This window comes from Plecotus auritus, assembly GCF_963455305.1.
Source record: "Plecotus auritus genome assembly, chromosome: 1".
NCBI lineage: Eukaryota > Metazoa > Chordata > Mammalia > Chiroptera > Vespertilionidae > Plecotus > Plecotus auritus.
Genome location: NC_137770.1, coordinates 247062859 through 247085066, shown reverse-complemented (window position 1 = coordinate 247085066; position 22208 = coordinate 247062859). Strand labels below are relative to the sequence as shown.

At 57.9% G+C, this 22208-nt stretch overlaps 1 protein-coding gene across 4 annotated transcripts in view; it reads left to right on the top strand.

The window, feature by feature from the left end:
• Positions 1-218: 218 nt before the first annotated feature.
• RGS12 (regulator of G protein signaling 12) overlaps positions 219-22208 on the top strand; it is a 75267-nt gene continuing 53277 nt past the window's right edge. For 2 of the 4 annotated variants that reach the window (XM_080671430.1, XM_080671432.1), the window contains exons 1-3: positions 219-301; positions 12243-14214; positions 16668-16784. In XM_080671430.1, the coding sequence (XP_080527556.1) occupies positions 12337-14214; positions 16668-16784 (1995 nt within the window). In that variant the 5' untranslated portion in view covers positions 219-301; positions 12243-12336. Of the gene's footprint in view, positions 302-11498; positions 11566-12242; positions 14215-16667; positions 16785-22208 lie in introns of those variants that run through there. The other 2 variants (XM_080671431.1, XM_080671433.1) reach the window with 2 other exon arrangements.

Genomic DNA, 22208 nt, shown 5'->3' with positions numbered 1-22208 from the left:
CGCGCCCCGTGCAGGCCCCGCCCCCTGGAGGCTCCGACCCACCCATAAACTGCGCTCTGCTGCCTCCTGAGACACGCCCACACCCGTGGAGGCCACGCCCTACCTCGCCCTGAGGCCACGCCCAAGCGCGACCACGCCCCCGGATGCCCCACCCGCCGGCCCCTCCAAGGCCCCGCCCACCAGGCCCTGACCACGCCCCTTGTCCCGGGCCTCGCCCCTTACCCCAGGCGGCGGCGGCTGAGGAGACCGTTGGGCGCGCGGGCGGCGCGGGCGGCGCGGACGCGGGCGGCGGAGCGAGCGGGTAGGTTGCGGGCGGGCGCAGGGCCGCCCCGCCCCGCTTTCTTTCTTCTCCGGGCGCGAGCGAGCGCCTTCGGCCGCCGGCCCCGCCCAGCGCGACGGGGGCTGCAGGGCGCCGGCCGGTCCCGCTCCTCAGGCCGCCGCCTCCTCAGAGACTCTCTCTCCGGACCGGACCGGCCGCCGGCTGCCCGCCTTTTGTTCCCGGCCCAGCGCAGGGCACTCGTCGGGGCCCGTGTGTGGGTCGCTGCGAGGCCTCGCGGTGCTGCGGGACGGGTCGGCCAGGCTGGGGGCGGGCGGGGTGGGCGGCGTTGGGGCGGACACGGTCCCTGCGCCCCCCGGCCCTCCGCGCCCCCACCCCGTGTTCCCCGCGCCCCCCGCCCCGTGCCCGTCGTGCCCATGCCCGCTCGCCCCGGCGGGTCCTGGTTTCCTGGCCGGACCTAACAGGCGCCGCATTGTTGGGCAGAGGCGTCTCCAGGGACCCCGACTCAGCAAATTAACTGCGAGCCCTGTCCCCCTCCCCACCTCCCAGACTCCGCTGCGGTGCCCCAGTGGCCGGGGGAGACGGAGCGCCCGGCTTGTGGGGTGGAGACGAGGCCCCCGAGTGGGCCTGGCCCAGCATCTGCCTGGCCACGGGCAGGTGGCCAGGGGTGCGTGCCTCCGTTTCCCCCGTTGGTGGATGGTGCTGGTTGGGATTGGGGCCTGCCTTGGGGTCCGCAGGGCACCTGTGACCTGCGGGGCAGGGGCAGGGAGGTCTGCCTGGAAGGGCCACCCGCTTCCCCGAGGAGGGAGACGCCGGCCCCCATGGGTGGCCCAGAGGGGCTGTGGGGTCTGAGACTCAGCCTGGGAGGGGCAGTGCGGGGAGGGCGGCGAGCAGGAGAGCCCGAGTTTTACTTTTGAAATAGTTGTCATAAGTGAAGTTTCTTGAAAATGTCTCCTTGCCCCGTGGTTTTGAGGATATGAAGTGCCCACGTAGGACCTCGGCTGCCGGATGCTCCTCGCACGGGTGGGCACGTGGCTGAGGCGCCCACCGCTAGGCCCTGGGTGGCTGATGATGGGGGACACCTCTGGTCCGGGCTGAGGAGGGCCGCAGTGGCCAGGTCGCAGGGAGGTCCCCCAAGAGGAGGGCTGTGGAGGGGGAGGAGGCAGGGGCGGGTGCCAGAGGGTCAGGGTGGCAGCGTTTGGGAGGGTCAGGAGGTGAGGGAGGCACCGAGCGGCTGGTGGGCAAAGAGGAGGGGCCCAGGGCCCCTTGTTGGGGTGACCATCTGGAGGAAGGGCCCGGGCCAGGCGGGCGGTGAGGGCCGAGGGCCGGGCCTGGGGCAGACGACGGGGGTGGGGCGGCCCCAGGCTCAGGATGAGGCCGCAGGAACAGCGAGGCAGCTGGGGCAGCAGGTTCGCTTCTGATTTTACTGCCTTTTGACACTTACCTTTGTCTGAAATGGACCAAACAACACCGTCAGGGTGAAGCAGAAGAGAAGTGATGACGGCACACACGGGTGGAAAGCACGCAGACCCGGGCCAGGGTGTCTTCCTTTTCTGTGAATTGGGCGGCATTTCCAATCAGCATTTTACTTTATAATTAGCGCTTGTAGCACTTTCCCGTGGCTGCTGAGACCAAGTACCACCCACTTCGGGGCTTAGCCACTGACATTCCCTCTGGGTCTCACTGCGCTGACACCTGGGGCAGCCGCAGGGGGCTCAAGGCGGGAGAACCTTCCTTCCCATTCAGCTTTGGAGGCTGCCCTCAGTCCTGGCCTCAGCCTCCCACCCCGGTGCCCACCCCCTTGCTTCCCTGGTTGCGCCCCACCTATCTCCCTCCCGTGAGGACCCTTGTCATTCCGTTCTTGACCCACCTGTGTACGCCAGGACCCCAAGTGAAGCACACCTGCAAAGTCCTGTTCCCCACAAGGTGACACCCTGTAGCCTACCACGGTGCTCCTGACTTGACTGCTGAAAGGACTCTGCTGAGAGCCATCCGCCACACCTCCTGGTCCGCCGGCAGCTCTAACCCAGGGGTGCTGCCGCTGCGTGTGCGGAAGGGCCCTGCCCCGGAGGGGAGGCTGGAGCTATCCTGGAGAAGGTGCCAGGAAGGAAGATGAGCCTGGCTTCGGGCTCAGGTCTGGGAGAGCAGCTGGTCTTTACCTTTGGGCAGCTGATGGCCACTCGCTCCTTTGGCCGGCGCTCTCCAGAGGGAGACGCACATTTCCACAATTTCCACCTGGTGCTTCTTTATAGTTTCTGCCTCTACTGAGATGTGCCATCAGTTTATTGTGGCCATATTTTCCATTAAATCCTAGACACGCTTTATTAGCTGCTTTGTAGCTCTTATTTGCTAATTTCAGCCCCTGGGTTATCTCAGGGTCTGTTTCTGTTGACCTCCTTTCTCTTGACGGTGGCCACACTAGTGTCTTTGAACATCTGGAAGTATTTGGCTGTGTGCTAGAGACATAAGTGGATGTCCATTGCAGCGATTCTTTTCAGAAAAGAGTTGTTTTTGGTTCTGGAAGTTCCTTTGGACTCAAACTGAAATCTCTGTGTAATCCCCACTTGGTGCACTTGGCCTGCCAGCTGCCTCCTGCTGCTCCAGGGATTCACCTGCCTGGCAGCTCCGGGCTGGCCAAGGACCGGGACTTAGCTTATGAGCAGATTTCAGGGCTTCCTTTCTCTAGCTCAGGTGTCCTCAAACTACGGCCCGCGGGCCACATGCGGCCCGCCGAGGACATGGATCCAGCCCGCCGGGTGCCGCTGCCTGTCCTGCTTAGCAGCCGACGCGCCCCGGGCCCGCAGTGCGCATAGGAATTTGTTCATAGTTTTTTTTTTAAACTATAGTCCGGCCCTCCCACGGTCTGAGGGACAGTGAACTGGCCCCCTGTTTAAAAAGTTTGAGGACCCCTGCCTAGCTTCTCCTTTCTGAGGTACTGGGATGTCCCCCTCTCTTCCCAGGCACCCCGCCACGCCCACACTCCATTCCCTGGCTCAAAGCTGGGAGGAGTGCGCTTTCCCCGAGCTCCAGTCCCTGTGCAGACGCCCACCTGACCATCTTATCCACTGCAGCCCCCCCTTCAGGGACAGCTCCCTCCCAGGTTCTGCCTGCTCTTCAGGGCTCTCCAGTGCCTTCAGATAGTGGGTCTTCATCCTGTGGGTTGTACCTGCTTGGAGCGTGATTGAGCAGCAAAGGAGAGTGCATGAGGCTTTCCGCGGCACTGATAGCCTGGGGTCAGTGGTCTGTTGAGCAGTCGCCTCATCTGGAGAACCAAGTAATGGGGGAGTGAGCCCCTCTAGCCTAACAGAGAGCTGTTCCCTCGCCGTTAGGGTGAGGGGAAGCCTGCGCTGGCTCCCTGCGTCAGCCTGAGCAGGTGCCTGTTTCGGGTGTGGGGTTTGATGAGCATGCGGCAGGAGAGGCTGTACGTTCTTCCTTGTCTTCCTCTGATGTGAGCCACTTAGGGGTAAGGACCGGGCTTTGGCCTCCCAGAGCGGCTGCTCTCTGGGCCCGCTGTTGACCAGGCCTTGGGCTCTGGCTGAGGGCTGAGGCAAAGGTGCAGATTTTGCCTTTCGGTACCACGTTCTTTACCTCATCTGGTACCTGCTTTGACCACGGGCAAACTACTCTTCTATGCCACGGTTTCTGACTATGAAACAGGTTAATAGCAAGGCTGGTGCGAAGATATGCCAGACTCCTTGGTGCTCATTCCGCACCAACAGGAATCCCCAATTTGGGGCGCAGTGAAGAAGGAAACTTGATGTAGTGCAAAACCGCGCAATTGTGGTCCAGCACAGCGTGGAAACAGCACGGCTGTGAGGCAGCCCTGGGCCAGGCCCCTCGCCAGCGAGGCAGCTCGGCCCCCCTCCGCTCCTTGCTGCTCTGCGCCAGTCCGCTTTGCCTGCGATGTCCGCTTGTCTGCTCCAGTGAAGCCAGGGAAAGTGGGCTCTCAGGGCCAGAGGGAAGCTGACTTATAGATAGAAGTCCCTGCTCCTGGTCCCTGATTGGTCTGTCCTCATGCAAATGAGGGATCCAAATCCTCACAGTTTGATTGGTTCAGAAGGCACCGTCCTGATTGGTGGGTGAAGAAGCTGTGGGGATATAGCTGTGTGCTTCTCTTGGGTGGGGAAAGCCTCAGTCCTATTGGTTGAAATAGGGTTCCAGGAACTCCTGGCTCAGCCTGCAGGAACACGGTGCAGGAGGCAGTTCAGTGCTGAGGTGGGTAGCTCAGTGCAGCTTTTTTTTTTTTAAATTTAAGCCCAGTTAAGCCACCAGGACCCCCTCTTAACGAGGCATCTTCTTTCTCAGGGTCCACAGATAATCTGTGTAAAATGGTGGGGAACTATGTCTGACACGCACGCAGGACGTTCTCAGCACCTGTTAGCGATGGTGCGAATTAGGTCATGTCCAGGCTTGTGGTGTCATTGCTGTGACTCGGTTTGTGCCCAGGAGGGCAGCTCAGGTCTTCATGTAGCACATCTGTATCAAGCCCCTACTATGTGCCAGGCTGTGACTCCTCCTGACTCCTCCTGAGTGCAGGCCAGAGGAGCTGGGGGGCATTTGGGCCGAGGGAGGTGCCCGGACTGTCCCGTGCACCAGAGCCCCTCATTTCCTGGAGTCCAGCCCAGAAGGACGACTCTGTGGATTTAAGCGTTTAGCAGCCAGTCAGCTCCTCACTGAGAGGGTCGGGCAGTGGGGTCCCAGGCGGAGGAGGTTCCCTGGGCCTACCCCTCGTATTCCTTTCCTGTGGCTGTTGTAACAAAGTACCACAAAGTGGGTGGCTTAAAGCCGCAGAAATGTATTCACTCCCAGTTCTGAGGCCAGCAGTCTAGGTGTGGCAGGGCTGTGCTCCTCCTGGAGGCGCTGGGAGGATCCTTCCCGTCCGTCCCAGCTCCGGTGGTGCCAGCAGTCCTGGGCTCGGGGCCACATCACTCCAGTCTCTGTCCTGTCTTCACATGGCATCTCCCTGTGTCTGATCTCCCCTCTTCCCTCTGCCTCCCTCTTTTTTTTTTTTTTTTTAAAGGCTCAGTTCTTTTTTTTTTTTTTTTTTAAATATATTTTATTGATATTTCACAGAGAGGAAGGGAGAGGGATAGAGAGCTAGAAACATCGATGAGAGAGAAACATCGATCAGCTGCCTCCTGCACACCTCCCACTGAGGATGTTCCCGCAACCAAGGTACATGCCCTTGACCGGAATCGAACCTGGGACCTTTCAGTCACCAGGCTGATGCTCTATCCACTGAGCCAAACCGGTTTCGGCTCTGCCTCCCTCTTATAAGGCCACTTGTGATTGCATTTAGGGTCCACCTGATTGGTGGGTGAAGAAGCTGTGGGGATATAGCTGTGTGCTTCTCTTGAATGGGGATAATTCAGGGTCATCTCCCCACCTCAAAGCTTCTGATTCCAGCTGCAAAGATCCTTTTTCCAAATAAGGTCACATTTCCAGGTTCTGGGGATTAGGACCTCATGTCTTTGGGTCTACCATTCAGCCCATTATCCACCCTGCCTGGACCTGGGAGGTGAGGAGCCATGTGAGGTCAGGAGGGGGACAGGGCCTCCTGCCCACATGACTTCCTCTGGCCATTCCTCCCCTCTTGCATCTAAAAGTGATCTGCCGCCCTCGCCGGTTTGGCTCAGTGGATAGAGCGTCGGCCTGCGGACTGAAGGGTCCCAGGTTCGATTCCAGTCAAGGGCATGTACCTTGGTTGCGGGCACATCCCCAGTAGGAGGCGTGCAGGAGGCAGCTGATCGATGTTTCTTTCTCATCATTGATGTTTCTATCTCTCTCCCTTCCTCCCTGACATCAATAAAAAAATATATTAAAAAATAGTTTTGTGTTTTTTTTAAAATATATTTTATTGATTTTTTACAGAGAGGAAGGGAGAGGGATAGAGAGTTAGAAACATCGATGAGAGAGAAACATCGATCAGCTGCCTCCTGCACACCCCCTACTGGGGATGTGCCTGCAGCAAAGGTACATGCCCTTGACCAGAATCGAACCTGGGACCTTTCAGTCCGCAGGCCGACACTCTATCCACTGAGCCAAACTGGTTAGGGCTTAAAAAATAGTTTTAAAAGTGGTGTGCCCCCAGCACCCTGTGTGCGGACTGGGCTCGCAGCTTCTCCCTCACACGCCTGCCACGTGGCGCCCGGGACCTCGTGCACGTGCAGGTTGCCTTGTCTTTCTGCGAGTGACAGAGACACGCGAGCAGAACGATTCCCCGCGGCCCCGGTGAAAACACAGACACGGCCAAAACCGGTTTGGCTCAGTGGATAGAGCGTCGGCCTGCGGACTGAAAGGTCCCAGGTTCGATTCTGGTCAAGGGCACGTAACTTGGTTGCGGGCGCATCCCCAGTAGGAGGTGTGCAGGAGGCAGCTGATCGATGTTTCTCTCTCATCGATGTTTCTAACTCTCTATCCCTCTTCCTTCCTCTCTGTAAAAAATCAATAAAATATATTTTAAAAAAAACAAAAAGCACAGACACACGCCAGGCCAGCAGTTGCCCCTTTTCCATGGGTCGCGTAGGGCAAGACCACATTTGTGTGTGGTGGGGAGTCGCCTAGGAGGCCTGTCCTTCCTGGTCGTTCGTTTGGGGTGAGGCCAGGTGATGGTCACGCTGTGCAGGTGGACACAGGGCTTGGCCTGCCCCTCCTGTTCTTGGCCTGCCACCGTCAGCTCTGCCCTGGGAAGGGGCTGGGAGGGGGAGTCGGGGTGGAGGTGACGTCCAGGTGGGATCATGGAAGCCGGGCTCCGGCAAGGAGGAGCCCAGGGCCACTGGGTCGGGCCGGGCAAGACGTGCCGCCTCGTCTGTCCCTGCACAGATTGGCCAGATACAGCATGCTGTGCAGTGTTTGGGACATACTTATACTGAAAGTTATTCGTCTTATGTCTGAAATTCACATTTAGGTGTCCTGTATTTTGACTCACTAAATCCAGCAACTCTGTTTATAGGCTCACTTTTCCCCGGTTTAAAAACCACAAACAAATATTAAGTAGAGATAAAAAGGGAAGGAGAAATTGACACGGTTTAACCTTCAGTATTTCAAGATTATTGAACAAGAATTTCTGGAATTAGAAACAGCCCCACACTCCCATCGGCTGTAGATCCCGAAAGGATGTTGCTCGGCTGGTCTTGTTTACTTTTCCCGAAGCTCGGTCACCGCCAGGCTGGTGCCAGAGCTCTTGGGCGGAAGCAACCCATTGGCTGGGGGTAGGTCAGCCCTGCTCTTTGAGCCCCTTGGGCTCAGTCCTGGTTGGGGGGCCGGGGGAGCCAGATGGGGCTCCTGGCCCTGCCTGAGCTTCTGATTGCGGTCTTCCGCACAGTTAGGATTCCTACAGTGCCAGCCTTGGCCTTGGGTAGCCCAGTCCCTGGCAGGTGGCGCCCAGCTGCTAGTTCTCCCAGCTTCTCATGACTGCCCAGCGCCACTTCCCTGTTCAAGCACACGGCTTCCCCTCAAACCTGTCCCTTGTCCTGACGCCTGCATGTGCCCCCACAGCCTGTGTGTGCCCTCAGCGTGCACCAAAGGCCGAGTGTGTGCCCATACCACGGGTGCCCACAGCTCTGCCTCAGAAAGCTACGGAGGCTGCACAGTGATGCCCCTGGGCTGGCGATGGACAGCAGGCACAGCCCAATCGTGGGGCCCAGTGCTATGCAGGGCAGTTGGGGGCGAGTAAGGATTGGAGGAGTTAGTGGGGCCTCAGGGGGGAGGTGGGATCCGAGCTGAGCCAAGGGGCAGCCGAGGAAGGGGATATGTTCAGGGGAGAGTAACCTCTCAGATGGAGTCAGGGCTGTGGGCCTTCCTGTGTGTGTCCCCGACCTGTGTGGACATATCGACCTGCTGAGCTGTCTTGTCCCCAGGGGCAGGGCCATCTCTAGTTACCTGTTCATAACTGTCTACCTGGTGCTGCTGTAGAAGCCCCTCGACAGTCATTGAATGGACACACGAACGAATGAATGAGTGGGCGGGAAAATCCTGGGCTGTGAGGATGGACCTGCCTGAGGTGACGTTGAGCTTTGGGGAGGGGCCTGGTGAGGGCGGCCTCGGAAGGCAGGCTGGGGGTAAGGCCGGGTCCCTCGAGAAGCATCATGGGTGTGAGCCGGGTGATGCTGGGTTAGGAAGATGAGCCAGAAGGCGGTGGGGGCAGGTGTTGGTGGGCAAGGTGGCACCAGAGGAGGCTGAGTGCCGGCCCGCGTGGGAGGCCAGGTGACTGGGAGCTCCTACCAGCTCTCCCCCTCGCCCTGGCTCCTGCCCCCTCTGCTGTGGCCGCCATCGCCACCGCAGGTGTGCTTCCTGCCTTCTGCCGAGCTGCTGTCCTCCATTGATTCCTTACGTCCCTGTGTGCAGAGGGCATTCCTGTGTGATGTGAATAAAAGAAGTTCCTTCCGAATGCTAAGCCCCACACACTAGCAGGGAGCTATGGGAAGTGACAGGAGAGCCCCCGTCACCCTGCGTCAGGCCAGTGACAGGGAGACAGTTTCCCCGGACATGGGTGCCTTTCTGTCCTCCGAGGCTGAGTGTCTGCCGTCCTCAGTGCCTGGCGTGAGCCCATCCGGTATGATCTAGCACAGTTTGCTCGCCGTTGGAGGGCACACATTTTCACCTCAGACAGGAGCTTGTGCACACTTGTTCCTCTTCATTCGTACTCCTGTGGATCTTGCTTGAGGTAAACCACGTTACAGAGGATTAGAATCGATATGTGGTACACGTGACCCTTGGACAAACGTGGGTTTGAGCTGTGCAGGTCCACTTATATGTGGGTTTTTCAATAAATATATAGCCAGCCCTCAGTAGCCCCAAGTTTCGCATCCTTGGAGTCAGCCAACCGCAGATTGAAAACAGTATTTTTGATCCGTGGTTGGGCGTCCTCGGATGTGAAGGGCCGACTGTGCGTAGCTTCATGCGATACTGTGTGAGGGACTAGCGCCGCCTCGGATTTGGGTGTCTGCGGGGGTCCTGGAACCCATTCCCCACAGATACCAAGGGACTGGAGTTAAGTTTGGGGGGAGTCAAAACTTACACATGTGTTTCCGGTGCCACTCACCCCCGCACTGTTCAAGGGTCAATTATCTATCTTTCTATATAAAAGCCTAAGCGACCAGATGACGGCCGGTAGCTATGATGCGCACCGACCACCAGGGCATATGCTCGACGCAGGCACTGCCCCCTGGTGGTCAGGGCACTCCCACAGCCAACCTCCCGTGGCCAGCCAACCTCCCGCGGTCCCTCCCCATGGCCAGTTGGGTGGTCAGTGCGCTCGTACGCCAACCTCCCATGGCTGGCCAACCTTCCGCAGTACCTCCCACCAGCCAGCCAGCCCCGATCGTCCCCTATTGGGACTGGGTGAGACGGCCCCAATCGCCAGCCAGGCCGAGGGACCCCACCTGTGCATGAATTCGTGCACCAGGCCTCTAGTCTATATATATAAAAGTCTAAGTGACTGTTACAACCAAACAATCAAAACGACCGGTTGACCAGTTGCTATGATGCACACTGACCACCAGGGGGCTCATGCAGGAGCTGCCCCCTGGTGGTCAGTGTGCTCTCACAGCCAACCTCCTGTGGGCCCTCCCTCCCTGACCAGCCCCAATTGGGGGGCTGGCCGGCCAATCTCTCGGGGTCTGTCCTTCTGGCCGGCAGGCCCCCCAATAGACCTTGATCGCCGGCCAGGCCAAGGGACCCCACCTGTGCACGAATTTGTGCACCAGCTCTCTAGTCTATATATAAAAGCCTAAGCAACCAGATGATTGGACGACCAGCCGGTAGCTATGGCGCGCACTGACCACCTGGGTCAGACACTCAATGCAGGAGCTGCCCCCTGGTGGTGAGTGCGCTCCCACAGCTGGAGTGCCACTCAGCTGACAGATGGGCGCCAGATGCCGGGCTCACCGCTGGCGAGCGCAGCTGCGGCGGCGACGCGAGCCTTTCCCTCGACACGCCCCCTGCGCGCCTGAGCTGTGGTGGTGGCAGGCGCAGCAGGGCCGGATTGAGCAGGATTGACACGGACAGTGGGCTGGAGCCCGACGAGCTGGCGGCTAAGGCTGGGCTGTGGCAGTGTAGAGGTCCACTCAACCCCCACAGGCCAGGCTGAGGGGCCCCACCGGTGCATGAATCCGTGCACCGGGCCTCTGGTATGTTAATATTTTGAAACAGTAAAATGGACCTTTGTAATTTAAAATAGTATAATTTTCTGCTAAATCTAGATTTTCTTCTCCACACATTAAAAAAGGGAAAAGTTCTGAGTTAGAGATGCTACTTGGTGTGAGGCCTTCTGTAGCGGAGACACCAGGAACCAGTGATAAAATATTCAAGCAGCTGCGCAGGGATCCTGTTCCCGGCCTTCCTTCTGCCCGGAGGCCTTGGGCGCTCCCTCCCTTGGGGGCCGCCTCCTCTTCCTCGCAGCCTGTGGGGGGCGGGGGGCGGGTGAGGATGTGTTTTAGGGTAGTGTTTAAAACTTCATGTGGTGCATATGACACTAGCGTAACTGTGTTTCTTCAACTTCATATTGTTTTTGGAATTCCATTTCATTGTAACATTATTAACTGTAAACAAATCCCTGTGTTCAAAGAAATGAAACGTCCTTAAATTTGCCAGCCTTGAATTCTTCTCTCCCTTCCTGCCTTCTCCTCGCTCCTGATTGTGGATCTCTGCTGTGTTTCCCAGCTCCAAGAGCTGCTTTTCTCTTGGTAAAGTCTTGTGTGGCTGCTTAGCAATGAAATAAGTGGGAGGGCGGGTCGTGCTCCTGGAGACCAGAACCGAGGCGCCTGCCATGCGCCCCTTGGCCTTTGGTTTCTTGGGGCTTGAAATGGTAAAACCTCAAGAATTCACATTAAAAGAAACAAACATGTAAAAACTTGCCTAATAACAAAACGCTGAATGGGAGCATTTGGAACAGAGCATACTCTTCTGCTCAGTCCATTACAAATTACTCAACGACCATGCATACTAATAACGCTGGTGGCTGACCACCCACTTCCTAAACTTACATGAATGCTCAGATTTGGGGGTAAAGCCCCCAAGGACTCGATGGACTCTTTGAGACCAGGTTAATAATGGTTGCCAGCAGAAATACTTGAAGGAGGTCAGTTCCTGCACAGGCACGTGCGTGTGTGCTCATGGTGAACCGGGAGGCGGCGGGGTGGTGAGGAGCCCCCCGAAGGAGCCCTGTGTGAGCCCAGCCCGCACCGGCTCCTTGTCTGCTAGGACCTTCAGCGGCGGGATCATGACTGCGTAGGCAGGTAGCGTGTTCGCCAGGGTTTCTGTTCCGGAGCACACGCCTTGGACTGCCTGTGAGTACTGAACTCCTGTGCTGTTTTCGGAGGTTTTCTCTGGTGTGTCCGGTGGCCTCTGTGGTGTGGACTGAGGTGTTTGAGACGGATGTTTTCCCCACACGGTACCGCGTTCGCATAAATTAATTGGGGCGGGGGGAGGGGGGCTGGACCATGAGACATCAGCAGATGCCTTCCGGGGGAAACCTTCCTAGTGATCACGCACGGGTGGACCTGGGCTGTCTCAGGCGTGAGACCCCGAGTCTGTAGCCAGCGCCGCGTTTCAGTCCGACGCTGCCCTGGGTTCACATGCCCCTCAGACACATCGGTCTGCAGGGGAGCCCCTGGCGGTGGCTGGGCTTCGGGCCACACTGTGAGTGTGGGGGTCTCCAGGTCCCTTCTCTTCTGTCCGGATCGGGCGGTGGAACAGTGCCAGGAAGGGGGTCCTGCAGAGTCCCGAGGGCAGCCTCGCAGGAGGGGTGGGTGTTGAGGGGGACCCGTCCGGGGAAACATTTCCCGCTTTGGAAGGAAATTCTTAGCCCAAGATTTACTGCCTCTCCTCCACTGACATTGACTTGGTAACTGGAGACTACTTGGTGACGGGTTTTGCTATGAGATACCTTTTCAAGTCCAGGTAATACCAGTAAGCAGTGGGGGCCCGGGCTCTTTAATGATGAGCTGTTGTTTTTCTTCCTTAGGGCAGCATTTCTAGAAAAGGATGGCAGCAACAAGCGTGCTCTGAACTGTGGGTGCCCCGGGGAACTATGCTCCTGGCCCGGGAGGCGCGCTGAGATGTACAGAGCGGGGGACACAGCGGAGCGCCCGCCACAGGGGAAGGCACCCCCTCGCCTGAGGAGCGTGGAGGTTGCCAGAGGGAGAGCAGGCTACGGCTTCACCCTTTCCGGCCAGGCGCCCTGTGTGCTCAGCTGTGTCATGAGAGGGAGCCCTGCCGATTTTGTGGGCCTCCGCGCCGGAGACCAGATCCTCGCTGTCAATGAAATCAACGTGAAGAAAGCGTCCCATGAGGACGTGGTTAAACTCATCGGGAAATGCTCCGGGGTCCTGCACATGGTGGTGGGCGAAGGCCTCGGTCACCTGGAGTCTTGCTCCAGCGACGAGGAGGTGGGCTTCTGTGACGGGAGAGGCTGGCGGAAGCCCAGGCTCGATTCCAAAGCGCTAGGCATCAACAGAGCCGAGAGAGTCGTCGAGGACATGCAGTCGGGGGGGATTTTCAGCATGATCTTCGAAAACCCTCGTCTGCATGCCAGCAGCTCAGAGCCCTCGAAGCTGAAGCAGAGGTCTCTCTCAGAGTCGGCGGCGGCGCGATTCGACCTCGGGCAGGAAAGTGTAGGCGACCCGCAGCCCGGCCTGCTTTCCGAGGAGATCGCCCACGTCATCAATGACGACTCTGTTTTCAGTCTTGGACTAGAGAATCAGGAGGAGTTTGGATTAGATGCAAGTATTTTAAACGTCGCCATGGTCGTTGGCTACTTGGGTTCCATCGAACTTCCTTCCACGAGCTGCAGCCTGGAGGCCGACAGCTTCCAGGCCATTCGCGGCTGCCTGAGGCGCCTGCGGGCCGAGCAGAAGATCCACTCCCTGGTGACCATGAAGATCATGCACGACGGCGTGCAGCTGTGCACCGACAAGGCCGCCGTGCTGGCCGAGTACCCCGCCGAGAAGCTGGCCTTCAGCGCCGTGTGCCCCGACGACCGACGGTTCTTCGGGCTTGTGACCATGCAGAGCAGCGACGACGGCAGCCTGGCGCGGGAGGGCGAGGGCGTCTTGCGGACTTCCTGCCACGTGTTCATGGTGGACCCAGACTTGTTCAATCACAAGATCCACCAAGGCATCGCCCGGCGGTTCGGGTTTGAGTGCACAGCCGACCCTGACACCAATGGCTGCCTGGAATTCCCGGCGTCCTCCCTGCCGGTCCTCCAGTTCATCTCTGTGCTGTACCGGGACATGGGCGAGTTGATCGAGGGTGTGCGCGCCCGGGCCTTCGCGGACGGGGACGCCGATGCCCACCAGAACACCAGCACCAGCAGCAACAGCGACAGTGGCATTGGGAATTTCAACCAGGAGGAGAGAAGCAGCCGGGTGCTTGTGGTCGACCTGGGCGCCAGCTCCAGCAGACATGGCCCCAGCAGCAGCACCTGGGAGGGGGCGGGTGGGAGGGGATCCCAGCCTTGGGGCACCCCCTGGAATGGGGCCTTTATCCACGAACCCGAGGCAGGGCCCCCATTTGAAGCCGCTCCACAGTCTGACAGGGGCTGGGACTTCAGTAAGCATTTGGGGCCCACTTCTCACGTGGAGGTCCCCCCGGCCCCCTTGCGGAGTTCGGTCCCTCCTTCCAAGAGAGGCACTGTGGGCCCCGGCGGTGGGTTTGGCCAGCGGTGGCTTCCGGTTCACGTCCTGCAGGAGTGGCAGTGCGGACATGCCAGTGACCAGGAGTCTTACACGGACTCCACTGACGGGTGGTCCAGCGTCAACTGCGGCACGCTGCCCCCTCCCATGAACAAGATTCCCGCTGACCGCTACCGGCTGGAGGGCAGCCTGGCGCAGCCCCTGCTGAGCACCCAGAAGAGGGACTGGTCCAGGAAGGCCTTGGGAATGCAGAACATTTTTGGTCCCCATCGAAATGCTAGGAAGACGAAGGAAGACAAAAAGGTAAGCCTGCGGGGGTTGGTTTAGTGAACGTGAACTTGACCGGCTGACTCGGTCAGTGACTGGTGCAGTGACAGCACAGCAGCTGCCCAGGCCCCGCTGCTTCCCCTAGCGGTGGCCTCTGTCCGCTGCCACAGGTGTCTGCTGGGATTGTGTGCTGAGGTGTCTCAGTGTCTCATCCCCAGCAGGCCCTTGCTCTGGCGGGACAGGCGGGGGTGGAAGGGATGGTGACTTCTCACAGCCCAGGTGCGGGTCCCCCCTCCTTCCTACCCTTTCCTACTGCTGGTGCCTGCGGGGTCCTGTCACTGTGTCTCTTTGAGGTCCGTGGGGTTTCTGGCCGAGGTGTCTTCATCCTAGTGGCTGAGGCAATACACCCTTTGGTTGTTGTTGTTAATCCTCACCTGGGCATTTTTTCCATGGAATTTTTTAGAGAGAGTGGGAGGGAGGGATGGAGCGGAGAGAGGGAGAAACATCCACGTGACAGAGACATCCTTGAGAGGGGGACCGTGTTGCCGCACTGTCACAGGCGAGCGGGACGCTTGTGGGGAGGCGTTATGGCTCGTGTTGGGAGATAAGCCGCGCGTTCCCCAGCTCATGGGCGGGGCCTCCTTTGGGACCTGGTGGGGTTCTGTGAGCTCCTCAGCCGGTGCCTTCCTTTCCCTTTCACTGACACGCTGATGCGTGTTGAACAACTTGCCCGTCAGTGGCCAGTGAGTGCTGAGCCTCCGCGGACCTGGGCTCCGCTGGGCCTCCTCCTGCAGTTCCCTCCGTAATGACAACGTGGGCACAGTTGTAGCCATGAATTGTGTTTTATTGGGTCCCTCTGTCATCTCTTGAAATCCATTGGTTGCTTTTTACTTTGCTAAATGGGTTCCCCGGTGTTATTAGCTCAGGGTCACCCCGCACGGCCTCCTCAGTTGCAGTGCAGAAGCTTCCAGGGTGGCAAGGAGGGTCCCTGTGTCCCTCCTGGCCTGGCCTGAGCTGGCTGAGGTGTGTCAGGATGAGCTGGCGACAGGCCGGAAAGGGGAGAAAGACGGACGTGCTATCAATGAGCAGAGGGAGAGGCCTTGGGAAAGGGAAGGAGCCAGATGCCAGAGGCCTGCATGGCACGTGGTTGAGTCCTGTCACTGCTCCGTGGTGGCGGTGGCTTCAGTGCCTCCCTTTGCACAGGGGGACTGTAACAGTTAGGGTCCAGCCAGGAGATGGAGAACACAGCCGTGACTGGCACAGGGACCCGAGAGGGAGGGACGTCACTGAGGCAGGGAGGTGGCTGTGGGAGCCCGCTGAGTCCCAGTGGCACAGCTGCCCACAGACCCAGCTCTCAGGCAGGCCAGGAGGCCCCGCATTCAACTCGAGAATCCTGTCGTTTTTCTAGCACAATGACAGGAAGTTTTAAAATAGATTGTGAACGTATCTGGAGAATATGCCCCGGCTTTGATCCTGACCCTGTGCAAACAATGCCCACGGGCGACATTGCATCACTGCCTGAATCCCAAGGAAGGGAGGAAACAGTAGCAGCCTCTGCTGAGCGCCCCTGATCTGCGGGGTAACACTCCGGTAGAGGGCGCCCCAAGGTCTGAGCTGCCCTGGGCTGGAGCACTGGGCACCAGTTCCTTTGACAGCGCGTGCTGACCGCTCTCTGAGGGCTCAGTGCCTGGGGGATCGGCCACCAGGGCCGCGCCAGGCTCCAGGGGAGCAGAGGGAAGTACCTGGCCGCCCTCCGGGCGTCCTCACTCTCAGGGAGACGTTCCCAGCCTCCTGGGGTCTGGCCCAGCCCGATGGCTCCCTCTCCCTCCCAGGGCCCGGCTTGTCCTCCGCGCTCCCCTGCCTGCCCTCCGTGAGGGCCCTTAGGGCTCGAGTCCCCGGGAAATCAGATATTTTCAGCTGCCATGCTTTTATTTGAAAGATGTGGTGATTTATTTGCTGGAACCACGATCACATTCAGAGAAGTGTCTAGCATAATAACAGTGAATTAATTCTAGTAATTTCCCGGAGAAAGAACAAGATGTTTCACTGGCCGGTTATTTCCGGCACCTGAGTCGGTTTGGGCTTCAGACGCCAGCTGAATGTCGGGATTCTTTAGTTTCCCTGACGCTCGTGAAATTAAGCCACAGCGCGGCCTTGTGAAGCCAGCCTTTGTTAATAACCATTATCCTCTCACTGCGCGTTCCTGCGTGTGGTTCATCTGCTCTGGGGGGCAGGTCCCTGGTGCCTGGAGGGGAGGCGGGTCGTTCTCTGGGGGCAGAGTTGTAAGGGGCAGAGCAGGCCCCTGGAGACCTGGGCAGCCTTGGCTCTGGCTCTGCGCTTTTATTGAGGTGATGTCTGCAGATCACGCCATTGCCCGGGGGGACACAGCCTGGTTTTCTGGGCCCTCTCTTCCCTGCAAGGCGGTGCCTCAGGCAAAGCTAGCACCTCTCCCCTGGCGGTAACTCAGTTTACCTTTTCTTTGTGTTTAGGGCTCAAAATTTGGGCGGGGACTTGGTCTCGCTCAGACTTCCCAGCGCGCCTCTGGGCGGAGATCGTTCGGCAGATCCAAGAGGTTTAGCGTCACTCGCTCTCTTGATGACCTAGAGGTAAGCCTTTCAGTTTTCCTTCTTTTATTCTCCAGGTTTTTAGAAATGGAAAGCTCACTGACGCATCTGACTCTCCTTTGCGTTCCACCTGGATCCGACTCCGCTCCCCTCGCGGGGTCACCACTTCTTCTCGCACTTCGGTCACTTTGCTGCCCAGCCCATGTCCCCAGGCCGAAGAGTGTGTCAGTGCTGTATTCCATGTGCCGGGTGCCGGCTCAGCCCTTCACACATGACCTGTTTAGCCTCACAAGTCTGTGAGGAAGGAGGGGCCCAGCGTTACCCCTTAAAGGTGCGATGCTGGGGCACAGATACAGAGACTACCTTTTGGTGTGGTTCTTCCCTTTCATCCATTTTTCTTAAAAATTGAATCGGCTTTACTATTAGAGCAGTTTTAGGTTTGCTCCCTCTCACTTCCTCTCTAAAATCAATAAAAATATATTTTAAAAATATATAATGCAGTATCCATTCATGGTTAAAAAACTCCCACAAAAGTTAAAATAGGAATTAAAGGGAATTCCCTTCATCTGATAAGGGAATAAAATCCCCTAGAACAGGTATCATACTTAAGCTTTCCCTCTGAGATCGGGAATAAGCGACATTGCTGGTGCCAGTTCTGTTTTGATTTTCATTGCATGTCCTTGTCACTGTTCCATGAAAATAAAACAGTAGAAGCTAAAAGGCTTGGAAAGAAAAATTTAATGTTATTATTCTCACAAGATACTATTGTAACAAAATCTATAAGAATCTATAGGTTATTAAAATCAATAAGTGAGTTTAGCAAGGTTGCTGGATCTATGGTCAATATACAAAGATTAGTTTTGGATATAGTTAGAAAATGACCTACAGATTCAGTGCACTTTTTAAAAAAATATATATTTTTATTGATTTTAAAGAGGAAGGGAGAGGGAGAGAGAGATAGAAACATCAATGGTGAGAGAGAATCATTGATTGGCTGCTTCCTGTACGCCCCCCACTGGTGATCGAGCGCGCAACCCAGGCATGTGCCCTTGACCGGAATTGAACCAGGGACTCTTCAGTCCACAGGCCGACGCTCTAGCCACTGAGCCAAACCGGCTAGGGCCATGGTCGGCAAACTGCGGCTCACGAGCCACATGCGGCTCTTTGGCCCCTTGAGTGTGGCTCTTCCACAAAATACCACGGCCTGGGCGAGTCTATTTTGAAGAAGTGGCGTTAGAAGAAGTTTACATTTAAAAAATTTGGCTCTCCAAAGAAATGTCTATCGTTGTGCTGTTGATATTTGGCTCTGTTGACTAATGAGTTTGCCGACCACTGGGCTAGGGCTAGCCAAGATATTCTTGAAGTAAAATACAATAGGAAAACTTCCTCTATCAGCTATCAAAACGATGAAGTGTAAGAGCAGTGTAAGGCTGTACGTGTTGGCTCAGGAGAGACAGACAGACAGGGAGTAGAAGATAGCACTTGGGCTGTGTGTCCAGAGCAGAGTGAGTTTGTTTGTTTTTAGTGGTGCTGGGAAAAGTGGAGAAAAAACAAAGAAAGCAAGAACCTGGATTCCCACGTCATACAGAGAGGATGGGGCCCAGCTGTGCAGGTCTGACTGCAGAGCCGGAGGGTCACTGAGGGTCACAGACACCGCTCCGTAGAGATGGGGGGCGAAGACTCTGCCCCAGACACAGAGCACTGACCATCAGGGCAGGGCTCGCCCACTGGGACTCGGGGAAGCTTGGAGACGGCAGCATCCAAACGCCCGCACTGAAGGCCCGTTTGTCCTGAGCGGCCTCCGGGAGCAGAGTGGCCAGAGCACCAGGCATTTGATGAAAGATGATATCCCAATAGCAAAGCCACATATGGAGAGGTTTCCAGCCACATTAGTCACCAGGGAGGCGCAAGTTACAGCCACAGGGAGGCCTGCGCACCAGAGCGGCCCCAGTGGCCAGAGACAGATGGTGTCTGTGAACACGAAGCAGCCCGCACTCTGATAAGCCCCTGGGGCGTGCTCGGCGCATCGGCCGTGTTTGAAGACGCAGTTGCGCTGCACCCAGAATGTCCATCCTGAGTACCAGGCGACGTGCTCGAGGCCTCACAGCCGTGGTAGACTCCTGAGCCAGAGCAGCCTAACTGCCCAGCTGCAGGGAGGACGCACGGGGTGCTCTGGCTGCCTGGACATACGTCACGTCACAGGGAGGGCAGACACACGCAGTGCGTCCGTAGTCCTCCATTCAGAGAAGCTGAAAACAGGCCAGACGAAGCTGTGGCTTTTGGTTGTGTGTTCAGCGTAGAACTATTAAGAAAAACTAGAGCCTGGCCGGCGTGTCTCAGGGGTTGAGCGTCGACCTATGAACCAAAAGGTCATGGTTCAATTCCCGGTCAGGGCACATGCCTGAGTTGCAGGCTCAATCCCGGTAGGGGGCATGCAGGAGGCAGCTGATGAATGATTCTCTCTCATCATTGATGTTTCCCTCTCCCTTCCTCTCTGAAAAAATAAAAATAAGAAATATACATATCCTATATAATAACAACCTAATGTGCTAAGTGTCCGGTCATCTGGTCATCCATTCAACCAATCAAAGCGTAATATGCGAATGATATGCTAAGGCCCCTCAACTGCTCGCTATGACATGCACTGACCACCAGGGGGCAGACGCTCTGACTGGTAGGTTAGCTTGCTGCTGGGGTCTGGCTGATCAGGACTGAGCAAGACAGGCCGAACACGCCCTGGAGCCCTCCCGTGGTCCCTCCCCAGTTGGCCAACCTTCTGCATCCCTCCCCGGCCCTGATCATGCACCGGTGGGGTCCCTCGGCCTGGCCTGCGCCCTCTTGCAATCTGGGACCCCTCGGGGGATGTCAGAGAGCCCATTTTGGCCTGATCCCGCAGGCCAGGCCAAGGGACCCCACTGGTGCATGAATTCATGCAATGGGCCTCTAGTGCGTGTGTGTGTGTGTGTGTGTGTGTGTGTGTGTGTGTGTGTGTGTTTAAAGAAAAAAAAACTAGAACGTCACTATGCTTTTGTTATGACCTGGGTGAGGCTACGCAGGCCACTTTGGGATAAATCACAGAAGCATATATTTCCCATGTGTGCTCTTTTCTGAATTTGCTGTGAAAATGATCGGCATGGGGTGTGTCTCTCCCAGGCCTGCTGAGATGCTGGAGTCGGCAGCGTTGGCCGCTAGGGTCAGGGTTTTACAGATGAGCCTGAGAGAGGAAGATGGAACCCAGCGGCCGAGGGCGTGTGGAGGGAGTGTGAACGAGAGGACAGGAGCTAGTGACAGGTTGTGGGAAAGGGGCTCTTGAGACAGGAGGTGGGGGGAGAATGAGACCCTTGCTATGGAATGGCAGAGGGGACATCTGGGAGAAGACCTGGTACCTGACCCGCAGGGCCTGCAGGGACCGTGGGCAGAGTGGGGGACAGGCGTGGAGACAGGCTGTGCAGCCAGGGACAGCGGGAGTGAGGACACAGCATGCAGGAGCCGGGCCCACACCTGCTGGGGAGGCTGGCACTCCCTGGGGTCCCAGACTCCTCTGGTCTCATTGTGACTTAAAGTGTCACATTCAGTCTGCCGGCAGCCTTGGGGTGGACAGGAACTCGGGAGTCTGCCGTGTCCGTCACACTTGGTTCAGAGGCTGTAACTTTGTAGGGATCGCTGAGCCCTGGGAGGTCCCCGTTCTCCGCTGTCACCCTCAGACACCGCATCTGCCGCCCCCTGGGGTCTCCGTGGCTCATGACTTCCACGTAATGTGGTGAGGACCACAGTGTCCCCACTCCCTGAGGGGAGATCCCCCTCCCAGGGCCCCGTGCAAGGGGGGGTCACCAGGCCATGCCCTGATGGGCCACACGAGGCTAATGGCCCTGCCTGTGTCCATGACCTGCCCCGTCACTGGACACACTGTGACCCCTGGGCCGCAGGAACTGTCACTGTTTTTGCTTTACTGAGCGGGAAACTGAGGCAAGGTGCCAGTGCCAGGGGATAAGGAACTGTCCGAGCCCAGGGAGCCCTTTCCCCGGCGGGCTGGCTGAGGGCCTCGCTCCTGCACCCTCGACTCCCCAGCTGCCTCTCCCAGGACTCCGAGCTCCAGCAGCCCGGTCTGCGCATCTGTCCCCCAGGAGTGTGGCACGTCCTGCTCTAGGGAATTGCTCTCCGGTGAGAGCCATGGCCGACAGGTGCTCAACAGGGAGGCGTCAGGCAGGCGGCTTCGTGACTTCGTCGGCGGTGGGGAGCAGGGCCAGGTGTGGGGGAGAGATGGGGCGCCCTCACATCCCCTGGTCCGGTGGCTACTCTGAGGAGGGACTGTCCACGCCGAGCCCTTGATGCTAAGAGGGGGCCAGCCACCTGAAGGTCCTGGGACAGGGCACAGCCAGTGTGTCCCGGGACAGAGGGGGGCGGTGCGGCTGAGACCGCGTGTTTTCTTAGCGTGGCGGAGCCTGCGGGAGCCCAGTGAGAGCGCCTCCTGCCTGAGGTCCGGCCTGCTCTGGGCACCCCTCTGGGAGGGCCAGGTGTCTGTTCGGAAGGCCCCTCGGGCAGCGTGGAGGCTGGCAGGGGCTAAGACTCCCCAGGGGCAGTGCAGGCCATTGGGGCCAGGCAGCCACCCTCCCAAGCGAAGCGCTCAAGTTTCCAAAGACGGGAGTGGCCCCACGCTCTGGACTAGGAGGGGAGCTGGCCTGGGCAGAGTCTGGCGAGTACAGTTTTGTTGGCACGTGGTCAGGCCCTTCGCACATCTTTGCTGTTTTCACGCTGAAGGCAGAGCTGAGTGGTAGTGCATCACCTGCAAAGCCAGGGGCGCCCTGTGAGGCCAGTGGCCAGCTTGCTCCCAGCCCTGCTCTAGGCTGTTCTCTAGACTGTGGGTGGGGTCCTCCAGCCCCTCCCCATCGCCCAAGACTCCACCCTTTTCCTGACCACCGCTGACAAGTGTCAGGGCCCCTGTCCTGCTGCCCTGGACTCCCTGGCTGGCTAGCTGTGGCCTGGTCCCAGCCAGCACACTGGAGCACCCCATCCCTTATCACAGCCCCTGACGGCTCCTCCTGCCGCTCACAGCGTCCCCAGCCCCTCCATCTGGGCCCTTCCTCTGCATCACCGTCTAGAGCAGCCGTGGGCAAACTACAGCCCGCAGGCCGGATCCGGCCCGTTCGGCTGTTCTATCCGGTTCTCTTGCTCTCCTCCCCTCCGCTCCTTTACTTTGAATTTATATTAGTTCACACAAACACTCCATCCATGCTTTTGTTCCGGCCCTCCGGTCCAGTTTAAGAACCCATTGTGGCCCTCGAGTCAAAAAGTTTGCCCACCCCTGGTCTAGAGCAAGCATGTCAAACTCCTGGCCCACAGGCCACACGCGGCCCACAACGAGTATTTTTGCAGCCCACCAGTATAACAGTCTGTAAGAAATGTTTTAATAAACATTTCATAGCTTAATTTTTACAATATCCTATTATACATAATTGTTAATAACGA